The 21,192-nt window shown below is 45.1% G+C and overlaps 1 protein-coding gene across 2 annotated transcripts; it reads right to left on the bottom strand.

The window, feature by feature from the left end:
- Positions 1 to 166: 166 nt before the first annotated feature.
- On the bottom strand, positions 167 to 21,134 carry SPAG5 (sperm associated antigen 5). Of its 2 annotated transcripts, none has more exons than XM_072779338.1 (24): positions 20,964 to 21,134; positions 20,582 to 20,707; positions 15,796 to 16,886; positions 15,507 to 15,684; positions 9,982 to 10,056; positions 9,644 to 9,736; positions 9,335 to 9,469; positions 9,031 to 9,150; positions 8,813 to 8,905; positions 8,597 to 8,710; positions 8,133 to 8,226; positions 7,820 to 7,967; positions 7,638 to 7,740; positions 7,296 to 7,429; positions 6,706 to 6,844; positions 2,724 to 2,835; positions 2,470 to 2,556; positions 2,085 to 2,205; positions 1,856 to 1,967; positions 1,386 to 1,466; positions 941 to 1,096; positions 779 to 853; positions 567 to 647; positions 167 to 365 (listed from the first exon to the last, which is right to left on the bottom strand). In XM_072779338.1, the coding sequence occupies exons 1-24, from the start codon at positions 21,012 to 21,014 to the stop codon at positions 294 to 296; spliced, it is 3,591 nt and encodes a 1,196-aa protein (XP_072635439.1). In that variant the 5' UTR covers positions 21,015 to 21,134; the 3' UTR covers positions 167 to 293. The 2 variants fall into 2 exon arrangements, with proteins under 2 accessions (XP_072635439.1, XP_072635440.1); XM_072779339.1 differs by having other exon boundaries at positions 9,644 to 9,733.
- Positions 21,135 to 21,192: the final 58 nt, after the last annotated feature.

Here is a 21,192-nt window from a genome sequence, read left to right as displayed (position 1 = left end):
CCAGAGTATTTGAGGAAGCAAGAGAAGGGAGGAGGGGCAGCCAACTCTGGCTCTGGATGCAGTGGGAGGGTTGTATGGAGGGTGCCCAGGCAGGAGAGCCAACAATCTCCTCTAACCTCACCCAACTCCCACACCCAAAAAATAGGATTCATTGAACTTGAAGAAATTCATTAAATATATTTATTTAAATAGCATTAAACATAGCTAGCTCTATGTCCATTGGTCCTGGTGTTGGGGTAAGGGAGTATTGCAAGTAAAAAAAAGGAGTGAAACAGATTCCAGCTTTCAGTTTCTCAGCTCAGAAATTCCAGCAATCCCTGTAGCTCCTTGCAACTCCTCACAACCTCTGGAATGGACAGCAGAGTCTAGGAAGAGACAGAAAAGGTATCTCAGGGTCACATGTTCAAGGCTCCCAGTCCCAGGAATTACCGACTGAGTGAGAGGGGAGAAACCAGAAGCCTGCAACAGTGAGCACAGGCTGGGAACCAGAACGATACTCATCATACTTCCTGGGGCTAAGTCCTGTGCCAGGTGCCTTCACTATATGAACTCCCTCCCTCCTCTACCTCATAAATATGCTGAACGATGTCATCTAGTTTCTTTAACTCCTTGTCAGAGCGCCGAAGGTTCTCCTCTAGTATGTTTCTCTAGAAAATAAATAGGTTGCATTAAGTCCTGTACTCAGAAGAACAGCATAGTGTGTGGGACCAGGAAAATATGGCAGGGCATTTGCTAGTAGTAATGGGAAATGGGCCTAGAATGGCATGGGAATCCTTACATGGCTCTGGAACTTGACCATGAGCTTTGCCTTCTCATTTTTCATCTCCAGGAACATCACCCTCAGCTTTTCCACCTATAGAGATGTCCAGATCAGTAGAGGCACAGCCTTGGTTTCCCACCAGCTGCCCAGCTCCTCTGTTAACTCTGAGTCACCTCTCACCTCTTGGGAGAGCCACACTTTCTCCTGGATCCAGTTAGTGGCCATAGGCTGACAGTCGGGGTTCAGCTGACCTGCTAGGGTCTCTTGTAGCACCTTCGTCTCTGTCTCTGCACGCCGAAGTGAGCGAGTAAGCTGGGTCACCTCTTCTCTAAGGCTCTGGAGATGCGAATGAAGAGGTATCCAGTAGCCCTCAAAGGGCCTCTTTATCCTTTTTTGTTTTTAATTTATTCACGAGAGATACAGAGAGAGAGGTAGAGACAGAGGCAGAGGGAGAAGCAGGTCCCCATGAGGAGCCCGATGTGGGACTCGATCCCAGGATCCAGGGATCACGAACTGAGCCAAAGGCAGACGCTCAACCACTGAGCCACCCAGGGATCCAATTCCCACCAAATTTAAGATTCTAACTACCATGGACGCAGAAGGTCAGGCATCATACAGAACATACTATGAGCTCGCCACTCTTGTCTATCTGCTCTAGTATCTTCTCATTCTGCTGTTGTATCACTTCCTGGAGCTCCTTTTCATTCTGTGAGGGAAAGGAAGGAAAGCCGCACTGGGACAGCTGGCTTTTTAGCAGCCCTTGCCAGGAGATAGGATTTAATGTCTGACCCATGTTTAGCTCCAGTAATACCAATTGATAACAGTCCAATTCTTTCTCTAGGGCTATGTTAGGCAAGGCACATTTCAGTGTTGAGAGAGTTCTGCCAGAGTTCCTGACTTCTAGGTCAGTCTGGGAGATGGGTCAGCCCATAGCTAATTCCCAAGCATGTGAAATGTCTGACCCTGGGAAGGGCAAAACTAGGGCAATGATTGGAAAATTCCCACCACCCAGATTCCTGGAGAGACCATGGGTCCCAGTGGGCCAGTAGAGCTGCCCCAGTTCTTCAACGGCCCACTTCTAGGCCCCTCCTTCACCTTGTAGCGCAAGCACAAGGCCTGGTTCAGCTTCTCTATGTCTGCCTCCTTGGCCTTCTGGGCTTCCTGATGGTGTTCTTCCTGGGCCTGTAGCCTAGCCTGCAGATCACAGCTAGGGGAGGGAAGGATTCAGCATTACTGCTGTCCTCTGAGGCACTGGCTGAGCCCTTGACATAAGGAGCTGTCTTGCTTGATCTGCCCTCTCTAATCAAGACTGCCCTCCACTCACATCTTTCGCTGCAGAGTCCTGACAATTTCTTCTTTAGACTCTTGCAGCAGGGAACACAGGCTTTGAAGCTCCAGAGTCATAGTACCCATTTCTGCCAGACTCTTCTCCATGCCTGGGGTCTCTGAAAGAGCAAGTCCTAACTAGAAGTAGAGCTCTTTGGCTCTGAAAGGAAGAAGATGTATGTAGCCATCATTGCCACAACTCTTATCTTTGTTCCCCACCCATAGGATTTGAATCTCCAGAACACTGCAGATCTCAAAAGGCAGAAATAAAATGAGCCCACGTAAAATTGAGGTTTTTAGAGCAAAGCACTTCTCACTGCTTTAGTCTTTATCATTAGTACCAGATCTAGAAATGAGGCAGGATCCCTGGAGCCCATCCTAACCTGTAGGCTGAAGGGAAACCATTGATGCTACTCGGGTGAAAGCACTCTTGTCACTTCCCAGCAAGGGCACAGGAGCTGCTTCTACCTCTAAAAGAAAAACCAATTGAGGTAGAGGGCCTCTTTGGTGACCCAGTCAAGGGTCTGCCATGACAGAAGCCAGGGAGAGAGATGTCCGTTGGTGAGCATCTTCAACAGCTGAAGATATCAGGGGCAGGGCTGTAACTTTCCCACTCTTAAATCCCAGGGACTCTAACCTTCATCTGCCACTGCTGTCAAGACGCTCCCCAAGAAGGTACTGTCAGTAGGTGGAGGGTATTCTTGGGCAGGAGCACAGGCTGCGCTTACCAGGAGGGTCTCTGGTTCAGCCTAAGGGTAAAGGAGAAACATGGTCAGCTACTCTTCAGGGTCTGTGATTTCCTGAACTTCCAGGTACCCCCTAGCCACCTCCTCTGGAATGCTCTTCTATCTACTCCCTTTTTTCTCTATCAGCAACTTCTCAATTAGCTCCTTTCCCTGAGCTTAATTCTCTAACTAAAACAGTAACAATTAAAAAAAAAATAAAAAAAAAAAAAAATAAAACAGTAACAATTTAAAACAGAAACCTTCTTTTTAACTTAAATCCCATTTTTAAACTGCCATTTCTCTTTCCCTTCCGATTAAAAAAGACTACATTTCCCGCCTAAAATTCTCACCATCTATTTATTGACTCCCTAGCCCCACTACACTCAGTCTTCTGCCTCACCACTCCACCAAAACTCTTTTTACCAATAGCATCCTTACTTTCAAATTCAATGGACAGTTTAAATTTTTTTTTTTTTTTTTTTTTTAATTTATGATAGGCACACAGAGAGAGAGAGAGGCAGAGACACAGGCAGAGGGAGAAGCAGGCTCCATGCACCGGGAGCCCGACGTGGGATTCGATCCCGGGTCTCCAGGATCACGCCCTGGGCCAAAGGCAGGCGCTAAACCGCTGCGCCACCCAGGGATCCCCTCAATGGACAGTTTAAAGCTCTTGTTTTACCTATTTGATAATCGATGACCATGTTCTTCTTTTAGAAACTTTCTTTGCTCAGCTTCTGGGACAGGACTCTCTCCTTCTTAGGTAGGCCTCATACCTTTCTAACAATTTCTGCTCTCTATCCACAGGTCCTTCCTTAAACTGCTGGACTCCTTTTGGCTCATCCTTAACCTTCTTTATACTCTAACCCATTCCCCAGGTGGCCTTGCCTTGGGACGCCACAAAAACATCCACCTCTACATGGTTGACCTTTCAATATATCTCTCTGAAGTATATGATTTTCTCAATCTCCAGACCAAAAGGCTCACCTGCCTGTGAAAAATCTACCAGAATGTTCCATAGTTCACCTGAAATTTAATATGTATAAAGCTGACCTCACCATTTTCCCTGTCCCATCCCATCAAAAATCTATTCCTCCTCCTGTATTTACAATCCTAGAGCAGGAGGGTTGGGGCAGCAAATTACAGTTTGTAATATCTGGCCAGCCACCTGTTTTGGTAAATAAAGTTTTATTGAAATACAGCCATACACATTTAATTATATATTGTCTATGGCTGTTCTTGAACTACAAAGGTGGATTTAAGTAGTTAAGGCAGAGACAACATGGCTCACAAAACCCAAAATATTATATTGTACTTTTTTTTATAAAGATTTTATTTATTTATTCATGAGAGACACACAGAGAGAGAAGCAGAGACAGAGGCAGAGGGAGAAGCAGGCTCCATACAGGGAGCCCGACGCAGAACTCAATCCCGGGTCTCCAGGATCACGCCCTGGGCTAAAGGTGGCGCTAAACCATTGAGCCACCCGGGCTGCCTTATATTGTACTTCATAGAAAGTCTGCCACCCCCAGTTCTAGAAAGTACCATCATCTTTCCAGCAACCTAGAGATCATCATTCACTCTTCCACTTTATACCTACACCAAATTGATCACCAGGTTATATTACTTCCATTTTCTAAATATGTATTGAATTCATCCAGTCCATCCTCTCCTCCCTACCCCTTCTATAATTGTCATTAGTTCAAGCCTTCAGGCCTCCTGTCTACTTCTCTAGTCTTGTCTCCTTGTTTGTCATTCTTGCCCCATATACCTCCTATGCTCCAATTATGAAGAGCTGGCTTCCCAGTCCCCAAGCTTGCCAAAGTCCATATAAGCAGGGCCTTGTCTTGTTCACCTATAGCCCCAGCACCTAACCCAGGTCATGTTACAAGGTAGACACTACGAAAAAGTACACACAGTGCCTCTCTTTCATACACCATCCACTCTGCCTAGAAGGTCTTCCTATATAACCTACCCTTGCCCTACCCTATAAACTTCCAAATCTCAAGACTCTGCCCAAGGATCACCTGCTTTGAGAAGACATGCTAACTCTCAAAGGTATATTTCTCCATGCAGACATCTGTCATGATCACAAGTCAAGATGTCAGGTTTACACTCCTCTTCTTGCAAGACTGTGGAATCTTTAACATTTCCTGTGCTCAGCACACACTAGGGTCAGATCATAAGTACTTTCAGAGTTCTGGATCCTGGTTGTAACTTTCACTGTTGAATAAGCTAAATAACTCTATTCTAAAGATATCAACAATTTATTGTGTAGGGTGGACTGTAGGAAAGCCAAAGAAGCAATGCTAAATTTCTGCTTTATTTTTTAAATTTTTTTAATTAATTAATTAATTAATCAAGTATTTTTTAAAATATTTTATTTATTTATTCATGAGAGACAGAGAGAGAGGCAGAGACACAGACAGAGGGAGAAGCAGGCTCCATGCAGAGAGCCCGATGCGGGATTCAATCCCAGGACTCCATCCCAGGACTCCAGGATTATGCCCTGGGCCGAAGGTGGCGCTAAACCAATGAGCCACGTGGGCTGCCCTAACTTATTTATTTTAGAGAGATAGAGAGTCTGTGTGAGAGAGAGTAAGTGAACGAGTGCAGGGGGACGGACAGAATGAGAGGGAGAGAGAATTTCCAGCATACTACCAGCTGTGAGTGGACCCCAATGCAGGACTCAATCTCATGACCCTAACTAAGATCATGACGTGAGCTGAAATCAAGAGCCAGATGCTTGGTATCCCTGGGTGGCGCAGCGGTTTGGCACCTGCCTTTGGCCCAGGGCGCGATCCTGGAGACCCGGGATCGAATCCCACGTCAGGCTCCCGGTGCATGGAGCCTGCTTCTCCTTCTGCCTATGTTTCTGCCTGTCTGTGTGTGTGTGACTATCATAAAAAAAAAAAAAAAAAAAAAAAAAAGAGCCAGATGCTTAACCGAATGAGCTACCCAAGCACCCCATCTACTTTCTTTAAATATTGTCTAATTGGGGAAGCCTGGGTGGCACACCGGTTGAGCATCTGCCTTCAGCCCAGGGCCTGATCCTGGAGACCTGGGATCGAGTCCCACATTGGACTCCCTGCATGGAACGTGCTTCTCCCTCTGCCTATGTCTCTCTCTCTCTCTCTCTCTCTCTCTCTCTCTCTCTATCTCTCATGAATAAATAAAATCTTTAAAAAAAATAAATAAAATGACATTGTCTAGTTGAAGAGAACAGACATCCAAGGAAAACTAATGCAAGTACAAAAGCAGAGTAAGTTCATGAGGAATATAGCAGGAGATCACTGAGTCCATGTGATTCCGGAATATTTCAAAGAAGGTGCAATAGGGAGAATAAGGAAAGGAAAAGGTATTTCCAGTTTGAAATCAGAGGAAAATGGGCATGGGAACAGCCCAAGTCTGGGTGTGATTAGAGATTGGGCATGCCAGTATACAGACTAGTTGGAGTAAAGAGTTCATAATAGAGAAGCAGGAGACAGATGACGAAAAGTTTGAGTGACAAGATGAAGAATTGCCATAGGTGACTGAAAGTCAGTGAAGGTCAGAGATAGAATAAGAATAGCATTTTAGGAAGACCATTCTATGCAGTAGATACAACTGGAAAAACTCTTGAAAACTAGGAATAGAGGAGAACTTCCTTAACCTACAAAAGCCTACAGCTAACATCATACTTAATGGTGAGAAAGTTCAAGCTTTCACTCTAAGATCAGGTACAAGGCAAGGATGTCCCCTTATACCCTTCCTTTTCCACATCGTGGTGGAAGTTCTAGCAAATGCAGTAAGACAAGAAAAGGAAATAAAAGGTCTACAGATTGGGAAGGAAGGAATAAAACTGTCTTTGTTTGAAGATAGGATTGGAAGGAAAGAAAAGGAACCTCCAGATCCTACCTTCTCCTTTAGTTTTGTCTGTAGGAAGAAGGTGAGTCTCTGTAGTTGCTCAGTCAGCACCCCTAGCTCTTGCGAATACTGGCGTGTCTTCTCCAGATGTTGTTCCTGGCTCTCTGCTATGGTGCTAGCCAGGTTAGCCCTGAAATAAAGAGAGAAAACAGTCAAAGACCAGGCAACCTCTGAACACCTCTCCCAAATCCCCACACAGAGCTGCATTCAAAGAGGAAAAAAAAAACAAAAATGACAACAACAACAACAACAACAAAAAGAGGGAAATAAGGGGGCTCCTGAGTGGCTCAGTCATTTGGGCGTCTGACTCTTGATTTCAGCTCAGGTCATGATCTTAAGGTTGTGGGATCGAGCCCCTGGCTCTGCACTGAGTGCAATCTGCTTGTCCCTCTTCCTCTACTCTTCCCCGCCTCATGCTCTCAGCTCTTTCAAATGAATAAATACCATCTTTAAAAAAAAAAAAAAAAAAAAAAAAGAGGCTGTGGACCCTATTACAATTCTCTTCTTGGAAACTTTAGCTTCTCAAAGTGCTCCTGGGAAACATAAACAGTAGGTGAAGCACAGAAAGGTAGAAATCTCACTTCAGGTTCTCTACAGTATCTTTGAGGTCCTCACACTGCAGGCTGCGCTCCCGGAGTGCTTCCAGTGTGGTTTTCAGCTGACATTCAACCTGGCCCAGCTCTAGGTGAGCAACCTGGTTCTCTTGGTCTGCAAACTGGGGACACAGGAAAAGGAAGGGCGGCAAAAAGCGAGACAGGGAGGGGGGGAATAAGGCTAAGTAAGAAATCTTAGAGCCCTAAGTAAGAAATCTTAGAGCCCTGGGAACAGAGGCTTTTTCTGGTCCACAGTCTCAAACCTTACTTCAATACCATCAGAAGAGTCACACTCCTACCGGCTCCCTGGCCCCATGCCATATTCCTTACCTCCAGGGTCTCTTTCAGGTCTTGTACCTCCTTGGTCAGGACAGCCTGTTGTTGCTGCAGCTCTGCCTGCAAGTGTTTTAGTGCCACCTCTTCCGTTTGCCATCTACCAGAGACCTTATATTAGATTCCACTGGTCCTATTTCCTGGGTGCCTCCTGCCACAATAACCTGATAGTAACTCACTGAGCAGCCTGCTCCTCATTGCTCTGGGTAAGCTGGCAAAGCAACTCATCCTTCATGGCCAGGTCCTGGGTACAATGGGCATGCTGACTCTGTAGTTCATTTAGCTGACTCTCCATGCTGGCCAGAATCTGCAGCTGAGCCTGGAGATCTAAACCAAAAGTATCCTAATGATACCATGCAGTCATCAGGCCAAAACCTCCACATTCTTCTGCTCCAAAACAAGTGCTCTAGAGCACTTCCTTGCTTTACTGCCACACCTCTAGCTTCAGCAGGGCACAAATGCTTGTGCATGCATGTGCACACATACCCCTACCTGTTGCTAGGCAACTGTTTTCCAATTCTAGTTGTTCTATTCGGCCTTTGCAGTCCTCTAGATGGGTAGTAGCTTGTTCCAGCTCCCTGGAAACCTAGGAAGAAAAGACATATTTTTCTCCTCTGGTTTTTCCTAAATCAGGAATCCTAGGATTCAGCCCAGCTTCTCTTTCTGGACAGAACAGCAAAGCAATTGCTCTTGGGAGGCAACACTACAGAAATAAGGCTGGTCCTCAGTAAAAAGAAGAAAGAGGAGAAAAGTAGCTGAAGAAGGTGCTGAAGAGCAAAGGAAACAACTGGGCCCAAGGCCATCTATAATGAAGGGAACTGGCTGGTCTCCAGACCCACAGAGTGGAAAAAAGACAGGTCCAGGGTAAGAAGCTAATGATACCACTCATTAGAAAGGCCTTCTATAGAGGAGGAGTAGTCAACCAAGCCTAAAAAGTCCCCACTCCTGGTTTGTACCTGCTGCTTTTCCTCAATTGCAGCATCACGCTCCTGGAGGGCCTGCCGACTCTTAGCTGTGAGTTTCTCTGTGAGTTGTCGAGACCGGCTCAGCAAAGCTGTCCATGTTATGTACTACCAGAGGAAGCAAGCAGGTCAGGAGAACACATTTGAGGCAAGGCTCCTAACAGGGCTGGCTATGAGTAAAGGAGTGATATGCTGGCCTCAAATACTCACATCCAATTGCATGGATATCCAGTCCTGTTGTAAGTTTGAAGTCAGACTCACTGTCTGCTGAGCCACCTCTTCTTGCTCAGTATGAAGCCCTACCTACACAGAAAGATTGCTTATGGAGAACATGCCCCTTCCCTCTGGATACAACAAAATGGGGGTATATGGCCATCCTCCCTCTCTATTAGCATGGATCCCAGGAAAAGAAAATGCCTTCAAATTACCAGTTGGGTCTGGGTCTCCTTCAAAAGGCCTCTGAAATCCCCCATGGATGCCAGGTCCTGTTCTAGCTGGCTGATACGCTGGCTGGCGTGTGCACAGAAAGCCTCTAGCACAGCCTCTGCCTATTGAAGGAAGAGGTGGGCAGAGGGGCAAAAGAGCACAAAAAGCCCTGACTCTCCACACCTGTGGTTTAGTTCATTATTCCCCAGGGCAAGCAGTCATCTGTGTCTCAGGTGAATTTGTGTTCCTGCAGGAACCCTGAGGAAGAGACCTCTCACATCCAGGAACAAAGGCATGGCACCTTACCGCATCCTTGCCTCTGAGGGCCATTTCCTCTTTGTGCATTGCCTCCTCCTTTTCTGCTTTGAGGCTCTGGAGCCTTGCCTTCAATTTCCTCAACACATCACAACAGCAGGAGACCATAGTTTCTATACGCCGAGACTACAAGGTAAGAACCAGACACTGCATCTAGTTACCGCCCCTCTCCCCCCCCACCCCCCCCACCCCCCCCCACCCCCCCCACCCCCCCCACCCCCCCCCACCCCGGCCGCTTTTTTTTTTTTTTTTTTTTTCCATCTCACCAGAGGCCCCTGCCTTCACCTTCATGCTGCTTACCTCCTGACTCAAGGCAGTTTTATCTTCCTCGAAGTGCAACAGAGATAGATGAAGCAAGGATATCAGCTCTTTAGAAACCAGCACCCATGACTGCTGTGGAGGGAAAGGTGGTTAGGCTAGATCAAATAAAGTCCCTAAGCAAGAAATAAGCAAGGACAGTGGGACGGAAACCACTGACCCCAATTCTAAGCTCCCAATAGGGACATGTCCTTAACAAAGGTTTGGAAACCTCCCTTCACTACCATGGCTTAGTATCACCATCTGCTAACTACTCAGGATTCTCCATTCTTTATCTTCACAGGAGACCCAGAGATAATATAAGGTCAATCAAAGCTTACCATGACATTCCTGGCCTGCTGCAGAACCTGTCCAATCTCTTGACTCTCCTGAAGATGCTGAGGTTTCTTATTTATCTGGGTGGAGAAACAAAAGCTGTGCCTTTTGCATAGACAACATGCACCACCAGCACTGCATTCCCCCTCCCACCCCCTGAGATACAGGAGCCTCTCCTATTAACAGTAGGAGCAAAGCTCACAAGCTCGATGAAGCCAAGTCAGAAAAAAATTGAGATACATAAAAAATTCATTTTCAAGATAACTTTTTTTTCTAATTAGAAGAATGAAACTGGGCAGCCCGGGTGGCTCAGAGGTTTAGCGCCGCCTTAGGCCCAGGGCCTGATCCTAGAGACCCAGGATCGAGTCCAAAGTCAGGCTCCCAGTGTGGAGCCTGCTTCTCCCTCTGCCTGTGTCTCTGCCTCTCTGTCTCTTATGAATAAATAAATAGAATCTTAAAAAAAAAAAAAAAAAAGAACGAAACTATAAGAATGTGCTTAATGTAAAATTTTAGAAACACAGAATTAATAAAATGGAAAAAGAAACCATTAATAATTTCACCACCTGGAGCAACAATTTTTTTTAAAGGTTTTTTTATTTCAGAGAGAGAGCATGAGTGGGGAGAGGGGCAGAGGGAGAGAGAGAAGCAGACTCTGCGCTGAGGAGGGAGCCCCATGTGGGGCTCAATCCCAGGACCCTAAGATCATGATCTGAGCCAAAGGCAGCCGCTTACCAACTCAGCCACCCAGGCGCCCCTACTTAATTTTATTATACTAATGTTATTTAACCCTGAATTTATATTCACTCTCCTCACTGAAATAGCCTGAGACTGGAAAATCTGCTTTAGGGAGACCTATCAAAGCGGACTACTACTCATTTTTTTACTTCTGATGATACTTTACCTCACCTTAAAGCCTCTCAAAGATTATCTGAACTCTGATTTCCTTTCTTTAAAAAACCATGACTTATGTTATACTTCCTTTCCCTGTTATTAAAAGCTCTTCATAAGCACATAAAATTAGGTTGCAGATTATCCCATCTTACGGTGTATCATTTTTCATTACACTTTTTTCATTATTTTAAAAAAAGCTATCAGTTTTATGCAGCTTTTTTTTTTTTTTTTTTTTTTTTACCCTAAGGATACGTCCCTAGAAGTAGAACTACTAGGTCAGAAATTCTGAATTGCTTTAAGGGTCTTACTTAAATTACTTGCAAAAAAGGTTAAGCCAATTTATATACCTTACTAACAACAGGACAATACTTACTAGCATTATCTATTTTATTTTTGCCATTTTGGTAGACGAAAATAGCATCTCATTGTTTTAATTGGCAATTCTCTTGATCACAGTAACCTCCCCATATACTCCTTTGTCGTTTTCATTTTCCCATTCTCTATCTATTCGTTATCTTAGTGCAGATAAAAATTAGTATGCTACATTGAGTGGAAAAGTATGATCTCAAGGCAGCAGAGCCATACAAAGACTCAAGTTCTGAGACAGAAGCAGGAGCCATCATTACTGCTGAAAGGCAGCCATCATCTAAGACAAAACCTACTGTGGGAGCAGCAGTGCTGAGTCACGATGTTACAGCAGTCTGGATTTAAGGGGACAGAGCTTGTAGAGTTCACTGTTCCCCTCCCGCACAGAGCAGTCATGATTCCCTACTGCATCATGTAGTAAGGCATGGAGGATGCCATGAGCCCCAGACAGGGGACGCATGCTGCTCAGAGCTGGGCAGCCAGGCAAGTGATGAGATTAGTGTGAAGGAAGCAGCCACGCGGCAAGGACAGGGCACTGCGATAGAGAATGGCAGCCGGTGCTATCATTGCCTCTATTTGGCTCTGCCTCAGTGGCATCCAAAGGGATTTGGCGAGCTTCAGGGAAAGAGGGTACGAGGTCAACTCAGGGATGGGGAACAAGGTCAGGATTTTGGCAAAAGATAGTCATTATTTTGAGAATATTTTCAACTCAAGGTCTTTGGGCATTTGGAGACCATCTCCTCTTAGCAGCAGCCACCCATTACCTCAAAGGCCACAGGACTGAGGCTCTCAATTCCTCCCTGGATACCATTCCCTTCCTTCCTCAGCTTATGCTATCACAACCAGAGTCCTCTAGAATAGTGGTCTTTTTTTTTTTTTCCTAAAAATTTTATTTATTTATTCACAAGAGACACACACAGAGAGAGAGGCAGAGATGCAGGAAGAGGGAGAAGAAGGCTCCCGATGGGGAACCCGAAGTGGGACTCTATCCCAGGACCCCAGGATCATGATCTGAGCCAAAGGTAGACACTCAACCTCCAAGCCACTCAGGTGCCCCAAGAACAGTGGTCTTTAAACTGTTTTCCTGGGATCCCTGGGTGGCGCAGCGGTTTGGCGCCTGCCTTTTGCCCAGGGCACGATCCTGAAGACCCAGGATCGAATCCCACGTCGGGCTCCCGGTGCATGGAGCCTGCTTCTCCCTCTGCCTGTGTCTCTGCCTCTCTCTCTCTCTCTCTCTCTGTGTGACTATCATAAATAAAAAAAATTAAAAAAAAAATAAAAATAAAAATAAAAATAAAATAAAATAAACTGTTTTCCTTTCATATCTCCAGAATAACTTTGAAAGACTGAATATTGAGGTGCCTGGGTGGCTCAGTGGTTGACATCTATCTTTTTTTTTTCTTTTTAAAGATTTTAGTTATTTATTCATGAGAGACACAGAGAGAGGCAGAGACACAGGCAGAGGGAGAAGCAGGCTCCTTGCAGGGAGCCTGGTGTGGGACTCGATCCTGGGTCCTGGGATCAAGTCTCATATCGGGGTCCCCTCGTGGAGCCTGCTTCTCCCTCTGCTGCATCTCTGCCTCTCTCTGTGTCTCTCATAAATAAATAAAATCTTCTTAAAAAAAAGACTAAATGTATTTTTTAAGATTTTAATTTATTTGCGAGAAAGAGCAAGAGAGAGAGCTCTAACATGAGTGGGGAGAGGGGCAGAGGGAGAGGGCGAAGCAGACTCCCCACTGAGGAGGAAGCCTGATATGGGGCTTGATCCCAGGACCCAAAATCACAACCTGACTCCATGACAAATGCTTAATCAACTGAGCCACCTATGCAACCCCCAAAAGACTGAGTACTGTTTTGTTTTCTTTTTTAAAGGTTTTATTTATTTATTCATGAGAGACACAGAGAGGCAGAGACATAGGCAGAGGGAGAAGCAGGCTCCATGGAGGGAGCCAATGTAGGACTAGATCTTGGGACTCTGCTATCACACCTTGAGCTAAAGGCAGACGCTCAACCACTGAGCCACGCAGGCGTCCCAAGACTGAGTATTTGAGGTTTAAATTATTACAAAGGCTGTAATTTCAAACCATACTATAAATATTGATAGTTTGAGGGGCACCTGAATGGCTTAGTTGGTTAAATGTCTGCCTTCAGCTCGGGTCATGATTCCAGGGCCCTGGAATTGAGCCCAGCATCAGGCTCCCCACTCAGCGCCCTCACTCGCTCGTTCACTCTCTCTCAAACAAATAAAAAAATTTTAATAAATAAATCTTGATAGTTTGAAATAAAACTGTTAAATCACTCTTAAGTATATCCAACAGTATAAATAGTACATATACCATAATTTTTTTTTAATATTTTATTTATTTATTTATGAGAGATAGAGAGAGAGAAAGAGGCAGAGACACAGGCAGAGGGAGAAGCAGTCTCCATGCAGGGAGCCTGACGTGGGACTTGATCCTGGGACTCAAGGATCACGCTCCGGGCCAAAGGCAGGCGCCAAACCGCTGAGCCACCCAGGGATCCCTACCATAATGATTTAATACCTATTTGATAACATCAAAAAACGTATAAACAGGGGCTCCTGGGTGGCTCAGTTGGTTAAGTGTCCAATTCTTTATTTCAGCTCAGGTCATGATCTTAGAGTCCTGGGATCAAGACCTGCATCAGGCTCCACACTTAGCGGGAAGTCCACTTGAGGATTCTCTCTCCCTTTCCCTCTGCCCCTGCTTGTGTGCACTCTCTCTCTCAAATAAATAAATCCTTTTAAAAAATGCACAAACAAGCTCTTCCTAAAAGTCAGACATTTTGGGGCCCCTGGATGGCTCAGTCACTTGACTTTGGCTCAGGTCATGATTTCAGGGTTGTGAGATCAAGCCCTGCGTGAGGGTCCACCCTCAGTGGGGTGTCTGAGTTCATTTCTTTCCTTTTCCCTCTCCCTCTGCCCCTCCATGTGCTCATGTTCTCTCTCTCAAATAAATACATCTTTCAAAAGTAAGAAATTTTTTATCATTCCTTTTTCTCCTTGAACCTGTATTTTTACTCTTCTCAGAATTTTATCCTAATGTAACAAATTTTAGTATCTCTATATATCTATAATATAAAGTCTATTATTATTAATCAATATATCTGCAACAACAGAAATCCATTTTAGTCAGTAAAATTTTATTGCAAATCATCTATTAAAAAAATGGATGGTGCTTCTTATTAGTTCATGTTTCTGTGGAGTACTGTAATGCCTATACTAAGACATGGCTCAGCAACAATTCCATGCTGATTTTCCTTTCTTATGAGATTTAAGCACTGAGAATCCTCATATAAATAATGGGAATAAGTAAGAATGGAGGAAAAGAAAAGGGCACATCACCCAATTCTAGGCGCTCCTTTGGAGATACATGCCAAAAATCTCATATTGAACTTCTGTCAAAATGTTTAATGATCCACAAATATAACTAAAGTCTTCCTTCAATTTCATTGAAAGCATGCAAAAATGATATGTTACATAATCATCATAGTCATTTGCTTTCTTAGCATGGACACAAATATTTTCAATTGTCCTTTGATTACTATTCCTTGACAATGTAAGATTCAAGATAGGTAGTAAATACACTGTTTGTTAGTAAAGTGGACAGGGGCAATTGAGAATGGGGAAGTAGGAAAGAAAAGAAATTAGTCAAGAGTACATGTGGAGGACGCCTGCATGGCTCAACCGCTGAGCCACCCAGGTGTCCCGAAACTGACTCCTTTAAAACTTTCCTGGGGATCCCTGGGTGGCTCAGGAGTTTAGTGCCTGTCTTTGGCCCAGGGTGGGATCCTAGAGCCCCGGGATCAAGTCCCACATCGGGCTCCCGGCATGGAGCCTGTCTCTCCCTCTGCCTGTGTCTCTGCCTCTCTCTCTATCTAGGTCTATCATAAATAAATAAAATATTTTAAAAAAATAAAATAAAAAAAAATAAAACTTTCCTGGCTTGGGACACCTGGGTGGCTCAGCAGTTGAGCATCTGCCTTCGGCTTAGGGCATGATCCTGGAGTCCTGGAATCAAGTCCCACATCAGGTTCCCCTTGAGGACCCTAGTCTCCCTCTACCTATGTCTCTGCCTCTCTCTGTGTGTCTCTCATGAATAAATAAAACTTTCCTGGCTTATATTCCCTTGGAAAATCTTGATGTATCCCACGGGTATAAATGAGTACCCACAGCTTTAAGGGATTATCCAGATCATCACCTTTTACACATATTCTAAGGAAGAGGGCCCACTGGGAAGAAGAACATTCATACCCCACCGGGAGATGTGCCAGTCTGTGTGCTACTGTCCTGAACTTCTGAGTGAGGGACAGTCAGCTGGCTCTTCCAGTCCCGCAGCTGGCGAGAGAGAACCTCCAGAATGACAAGAGAGTTCAGCAGGTTATCTTCCAGGTCGTGTCGAGATAAGGCAGTCAGATCTAGAGGACGGTTGCTGTGGCAAGAGAACAATATGAGAAGAGAAGAAAGAAGAAAGGGGAAGAGAGGGGCACAGCAGGTCCAGGCTAACGAGGCCCAGGAGGCACAAAGATATAGGGACACTTACCCCCATAGGAGGTGCTCTGTCTCAGAAGTACCATCCTTGACACCTGCTGGGCCTGTCTGGGAGGTGTTTGTACTCTTTTCCTGTGCTACTGGGGGAGTAAACCAAGTCCCTACAGAGCAGGTAGGGAAAGGGGTAGTGCTAATCGCAGTATCCCGAAGCATAGAGGGAAGAGATAAGCTCTGGCGGAGATTTTCCAGCATGACTGAAGTATTTATATCCTTTTCCAGCCAGGCCAGTGGAGACATCCAAGGCCCTGTATCAGAGATGAGAACCCTACCAGTATCTTCTACTGTTGGGCCTGCAGCTGTCTGGGATTCCATTTCTCTTGGATTTGGGGTCAGGCATGTGAATGGAGTAGCTTCCATATTTGAGACAAGTGCTTGATCTCCTAGTTCAACCTCCTCCGGGAGTATGGGAAAGCTAAGTTCTTTTTCCTCTACAGATCTGTGCTCTACAATTTCCTCCCCTGGGTCCACATGACTGACAAGGAAATCTGTTGCTAAGTCAGTTGAAGGGGAGAGCCAGAACATGGAGGAAGGCAAGGAGGTATTACTTTCAGAAGGGACTAAGTCCTCAACCACAGCCTCAGTCCTACTGCCCCTAAAGCATTCTTTGGAGCAGTGTGGTTGTTGCTCAGAACAGGTATTTGGTAGATACTCCAGGATGTGGGATGGAGGATGCTGAAATGTAGGTTTCTCAGGCATAGTAGGAACAACTTCTTTAAGGCTGTCTTCTAGGCAGGCCGCCACCCCCTCTCTTAGCAAATCTCCTGGGTTCAAAGGCTCATCTGGAGAGGTGTTATTTGTCTCTGCCATGGTATCTAAATGAGCCTCAAGTGTGACATCTTGCTGCTGCCCCACTGGAGAGGGTACAAGGAACATGGTTTTAAACACACTGTTGTCCAGTGGATCTGCTGCTTCCTCAGATATTCTGGGAGTAGAGTTGGTTTGGGGATTCAAATCTAGAGACTGTTCATCTGATTCACGATGACAAGCTTCCAGGCACTTTGATGGATGGCTGAACTGTTCTGAAGAGGAGTCTGTCCTCTTGGCATTGACAAAATCCAGTGGAGATGCAGTGTTGCTATCTTCCTGCCAAAGAAAACAAAAGTAGTTGGCCAAGGCAGTCAATTCAGGTTCCCAACCTACAATTATGAGTACAGAATACTGTCTAAACTCAAGGGAAGATTTTCCTCTTTCCTTTTTTTTCAAGATTTTATTTATTCATGAGAGACACACAGAGAGAGAGAGGCAGAGATATAGGCAAAGGGAGAAGCAGGCTTCATGCAAGGAGCCTGGTGCAGGACTTGATCCCAGATCCTGGGATCATGCCCTGAGCCGAAGGCAGATGCTCAACCTCTGAGCCACCCAGGTGTCCCAAAGGAAGATTTTTCATTACCTCTGTTTAAGTAAAGACTTGGCTATGCCCTGCTCTCACTAAAGAAACCCTAAACTAAACCTAACTAGGGCAGCCTGGGTGGCTCAGCAGTTTAGCGCCACCTTCAGCCCAGAGCCTGATCCTGGAGACCCAGGATTGAGTTCCACGTCGGGCTCCCTGCATGGAGCCTGCCTCTCTGTGTCTCTCATGAATAAATAAATAAAATCTTTAAAATAAAATTAAATAAATAAATAAATAAATAAACCTAACTAAACTTTAACTAAAGCTGGGAACCCATCTTATGTCCTTGCAAGTGAATCAGCCTACAATACAAACAAGGCTGAGATAATCTATCCATATCCTGGAGGTGATGGTAGCTTAAATGTGACCCCACTCATCTTCAGTCCTAATTCCATTAGAGGAATGGATAGGAGAGATCCCTAGGTAAGCTCTGCCAAACTCTAGAGTTGCTCCAAGATTTTCTCTCTTCTGGGACAGATGAGAAATTGGGGACCAGAGTTAGTGTAATGTTTTGCTGGGGCCCACAGAGATCCATGGACCCTAGGAAAAAGGGCAACGTCAAATAATGAGCACTGACTCATATGTTGTGATCTTATCAATAAAATAATAATGTATGTTTGCATATTATTAAAAGAACACAGAGGAAAATATGGAAGGATATAAATCAGGATGTTAAAATGGACTGGTTACTTGGGAAAGGCAAGGCATGTGTGGAAAGAATTAATTCCAGAAGAGGGGTAAGAGAGATAGGAAACATGGAGCTAAACAAAAAACAAGAAACAAAAAAAAAAAAAAGGGAAGAGGCAGAGAAAAAAGAAAAAAATTGCCTTTATAAAAATATATTACAATAATATATAGATGAGTGTGTATGTACATACACACAGATTCACAAAAGAAATGTAAGAAAGGGGGTACCTGGGTGGCTCAGCTGGTTAAGCAACTAACTCTTGGTTTCCCCTTGGGTTGTGATCTCAAGGTGGTGAGATTGAGTCCTGCATGGGGCTCTGAGTTGGGCATGGAGCCTGCTCAGGATTTTCTCTCTCCCTCTCCCTTTGCCGCTCACACATGTGTATGCATGGGCACGATCTCTCCTTCTCTCTCTCTCTCTCTCTCTCTCTCTCAAAAAGTAAATTAAATAAATAAATAAAAGAAAGGCAAGAAAGGATTTTCAAATATGATAGTTATCTAAGATAGCAAAAACATACCTTCTTTCTTATATATTGTTTGAATGTTTCAAACAATGATCATCTATTATATAATTAATCAAAATTTAAAAAGCAAGGGCAGCCCAGGTGGCTCAGTGGTTTAGCACTGCCTTCGGCCTAGGGTGTGGTCCTGGAGACCCAGGATCGAGTCCCATGTCAGACTCCCTGCATGGAGCCTGCTTCTCCCTCTGCCTGTGTCTCTGCCTCTCTCTCTCTCTGTCTCTCATGAATAAATAAATAAAATCTTTAAAAAAAAAAAACTAAAAAAGCAAAAGTAATAGTATTTTGTTGGGGAAAAAATTCTTTTTGTCTGTGAAGCTGACTATATCAGAAGGTAGCAAAAGGGAGACCTAAATTCCATTCTATTCTGCTACTGTGATTAAAAGGCTGTGGTTCAATTTTATAAGTTCTATGAAGATCAGTTCCCTATCACTTCTTGGCCTTTTGGCTAAGATCAAGTGTATGAAGATAAGTTCCCACTAAGTACTTTTTTTTTTTCTACCTAAGCTGTACGGTTTAATATGGTAAATTAAAATTAAATAAAATTTACTTCCTCAGTCCCATTAACTACCTTTCAAGTGCTCAACAGCCACATAACTCATAGCCACCATATTGGACAGCCCATGTTATCAAACATTTCCATCATCCCATAAAGATCTCTCTTTTTCTTCCAAGATTTACTTATTTATGTGAGAGAGAGAGAGCAGAGTGAGGGGCAAAAAGAGAGGGAGAGGGGAAGCAGACTTCACACTAAGGAAGGAGCCCACTTGGGCTCAATCACAGGACCCTGAGATGATGACCTGAGCCAAAACTAAGAGTTAGATGCTTATCCAACTAACCCACCCAGGTGATTCCCAGAAAGTTCTACTGACCAGTAGGTGTTAGATTGTTTTCAAGAAAGGCCACCATCTTCATACATCTGTTATTCAGGATATCATGTTTTTATACATTCTTTTTTCCTCCTATAATCTATTTTATTTATATCCTATCTCCTCCAAGAAATAATTCAGACTGCAAAGGGGCTGTGGGCTGGCTTAGTCAGTGGAGCATGCGACTCTTGAACTTGGGGTCATGACTTCAAGCCCTACATTGGCTGTGGAGCCTACTAAAGAAAAAATGAATATAACTAAAAATAAAAATATTAAAAATAATTCAGACTGCATGAAAAAGAACAAATAGATCCGGTTAATGAAATACAAAATCACAGTCAAAAAAGAAAAAGGAAGCAAATCTTCCTATTTCAAGGAGTAATCGTAGCTTTATCTGATGATCAAATTTGACCCTGAGCTTTCTAGAAGCCAGAGCAAGAAGAAAAATATGGCAAACTACAGGTAGCTCTCTGTATCAGAAAGAGAAAAGGACAGCAATTTCTTTATGAAGACAATTTTCCAGGCAGTTAAGCTCTTAAAGAAATTTCTTCAGGGCATCTGGGTGGCTCAGTCAGTTAAGTATCTGCCTTTGGCTCAAGTCAGGATCCCAAGGTTCTGGGATCAAGCCCCATGTTGGGCTCCCTGCTCAGCCCCTGGCCTCTGCTTCTTCCTCTTCCTCTGCCCCTCCGCCTGCTTGTGCTCTCTCAGTCTCTCTCTCAAATAAATAAATAAAATCTAATTTTTTTTTCTTCAAGGAACTTTTAGAAGGGTCAGTTAGTTTCCTTCTCTGGCAAGTTTTTACAACAACTGAAAAGCAGTTTCTACAGGGCTACTTCTCTCAAGACTTTTGACAAAAGCACAACTCAACAGGGCAATTCTACAATGGGCTAGTTTAAAAGATGGTCCAAGTACCTTGACTTTCAGTGGGGTAACTTGATCCCAGGAAGAGTTCTGATTAACTCTTGGAATGGATGTGAATATTGCCTCACTATGGCAGCTGACTGATGTCTACGTGTGAGCCCACGTTAGGGGAAAACCACTAAGCAAAATGATGGTATTTCTCAGTAGTTCGGTAAAGGTTTAATGAGGGAGGAGGTGATAGAAACTAACAGCTAAATAGAGGTCTAGGTTCTCGGTGGATTTCCTTTAACCACCCTAGGGCACCTCTCTGTTGGCCTGAATAGCTGTAAATGGATGTCACTAAGGTAGAAGACTTCATTATGGTTAATTACGTTCCAGCCCTGGCCCTCTGTTCCTCTGAGCGCTCGACCTCGGCAAAGAGCCCAATCGAGAAGCCGGCCAGGCGAATCTCACCTGCAGTCCCAGCTTGTACAGTGAAGAGGTTGGCGAGTGGCATACCGGGGGCCCTTTTCCAGAGGTGGTGAAGGCACCGGGCTGCAGGACAAGTTCTCGGAGAGGAGTTCTCATAGCTGGTTTTCCCTGAGAAAGCAGAGAGTGTGAGAATGCCTGCGCTGGGCCAGCCCGGCCCTTCTCCCCTAAGAAGTGGGTCCTGGGGCAATAGGAAGAAGGGCAGACTTCCACCCCAGTCGCGCCGAAGCGGCAGAACCAGTAACAGACTCCATACACAGCCCCTTCCCCGGGCTGGGCCCAGCTTTCCGGGACCCTCGGCGTTGCCGGCGTCCCCGCCCCGAAACCCCGGCCCAGTTGTCTCCGTCCCTGAGGCTCTCCCGCTCACCGGTTGGGGCGAAGGCGACCCGCTAACGCTCAGCGCTTTCACCCGCCACATTTCCACTACAGAACGCCGATCGATCCCCTCTCACACCCAAGAGCAGACACCACGTTCACCCGCCGTCTTTATTTGAACCTGCGCCGCGCCTCACGATTGGCTGCGGGGGCCTGGGCGCGTCGGCCTGGCGGTCCGCTCCGGGCTCGAGCCCGGCGGGCGGGGGCGGGGCTAGGGCAGG

This window comes from Canis lupus, chromosome 16, assembly GCF_048164855.1.
Source record: "Canis lupus baileyi chromosome 16, mCanLup2.hap1, whole genome shotgun sequence".
In the NCBI taxonomy this organism is placed as follows: domain Eukaryota; kingdom Metazoa; phylum Chordata; class Mammalia; order Carnivora; family Canidae; genus Canis; species Canis lupus.
The sequence above is the reverse complement of the archived record's forward strand: the minus strand, read 5'-3'. Positions and strand labels throughout refer to the sequence as shown.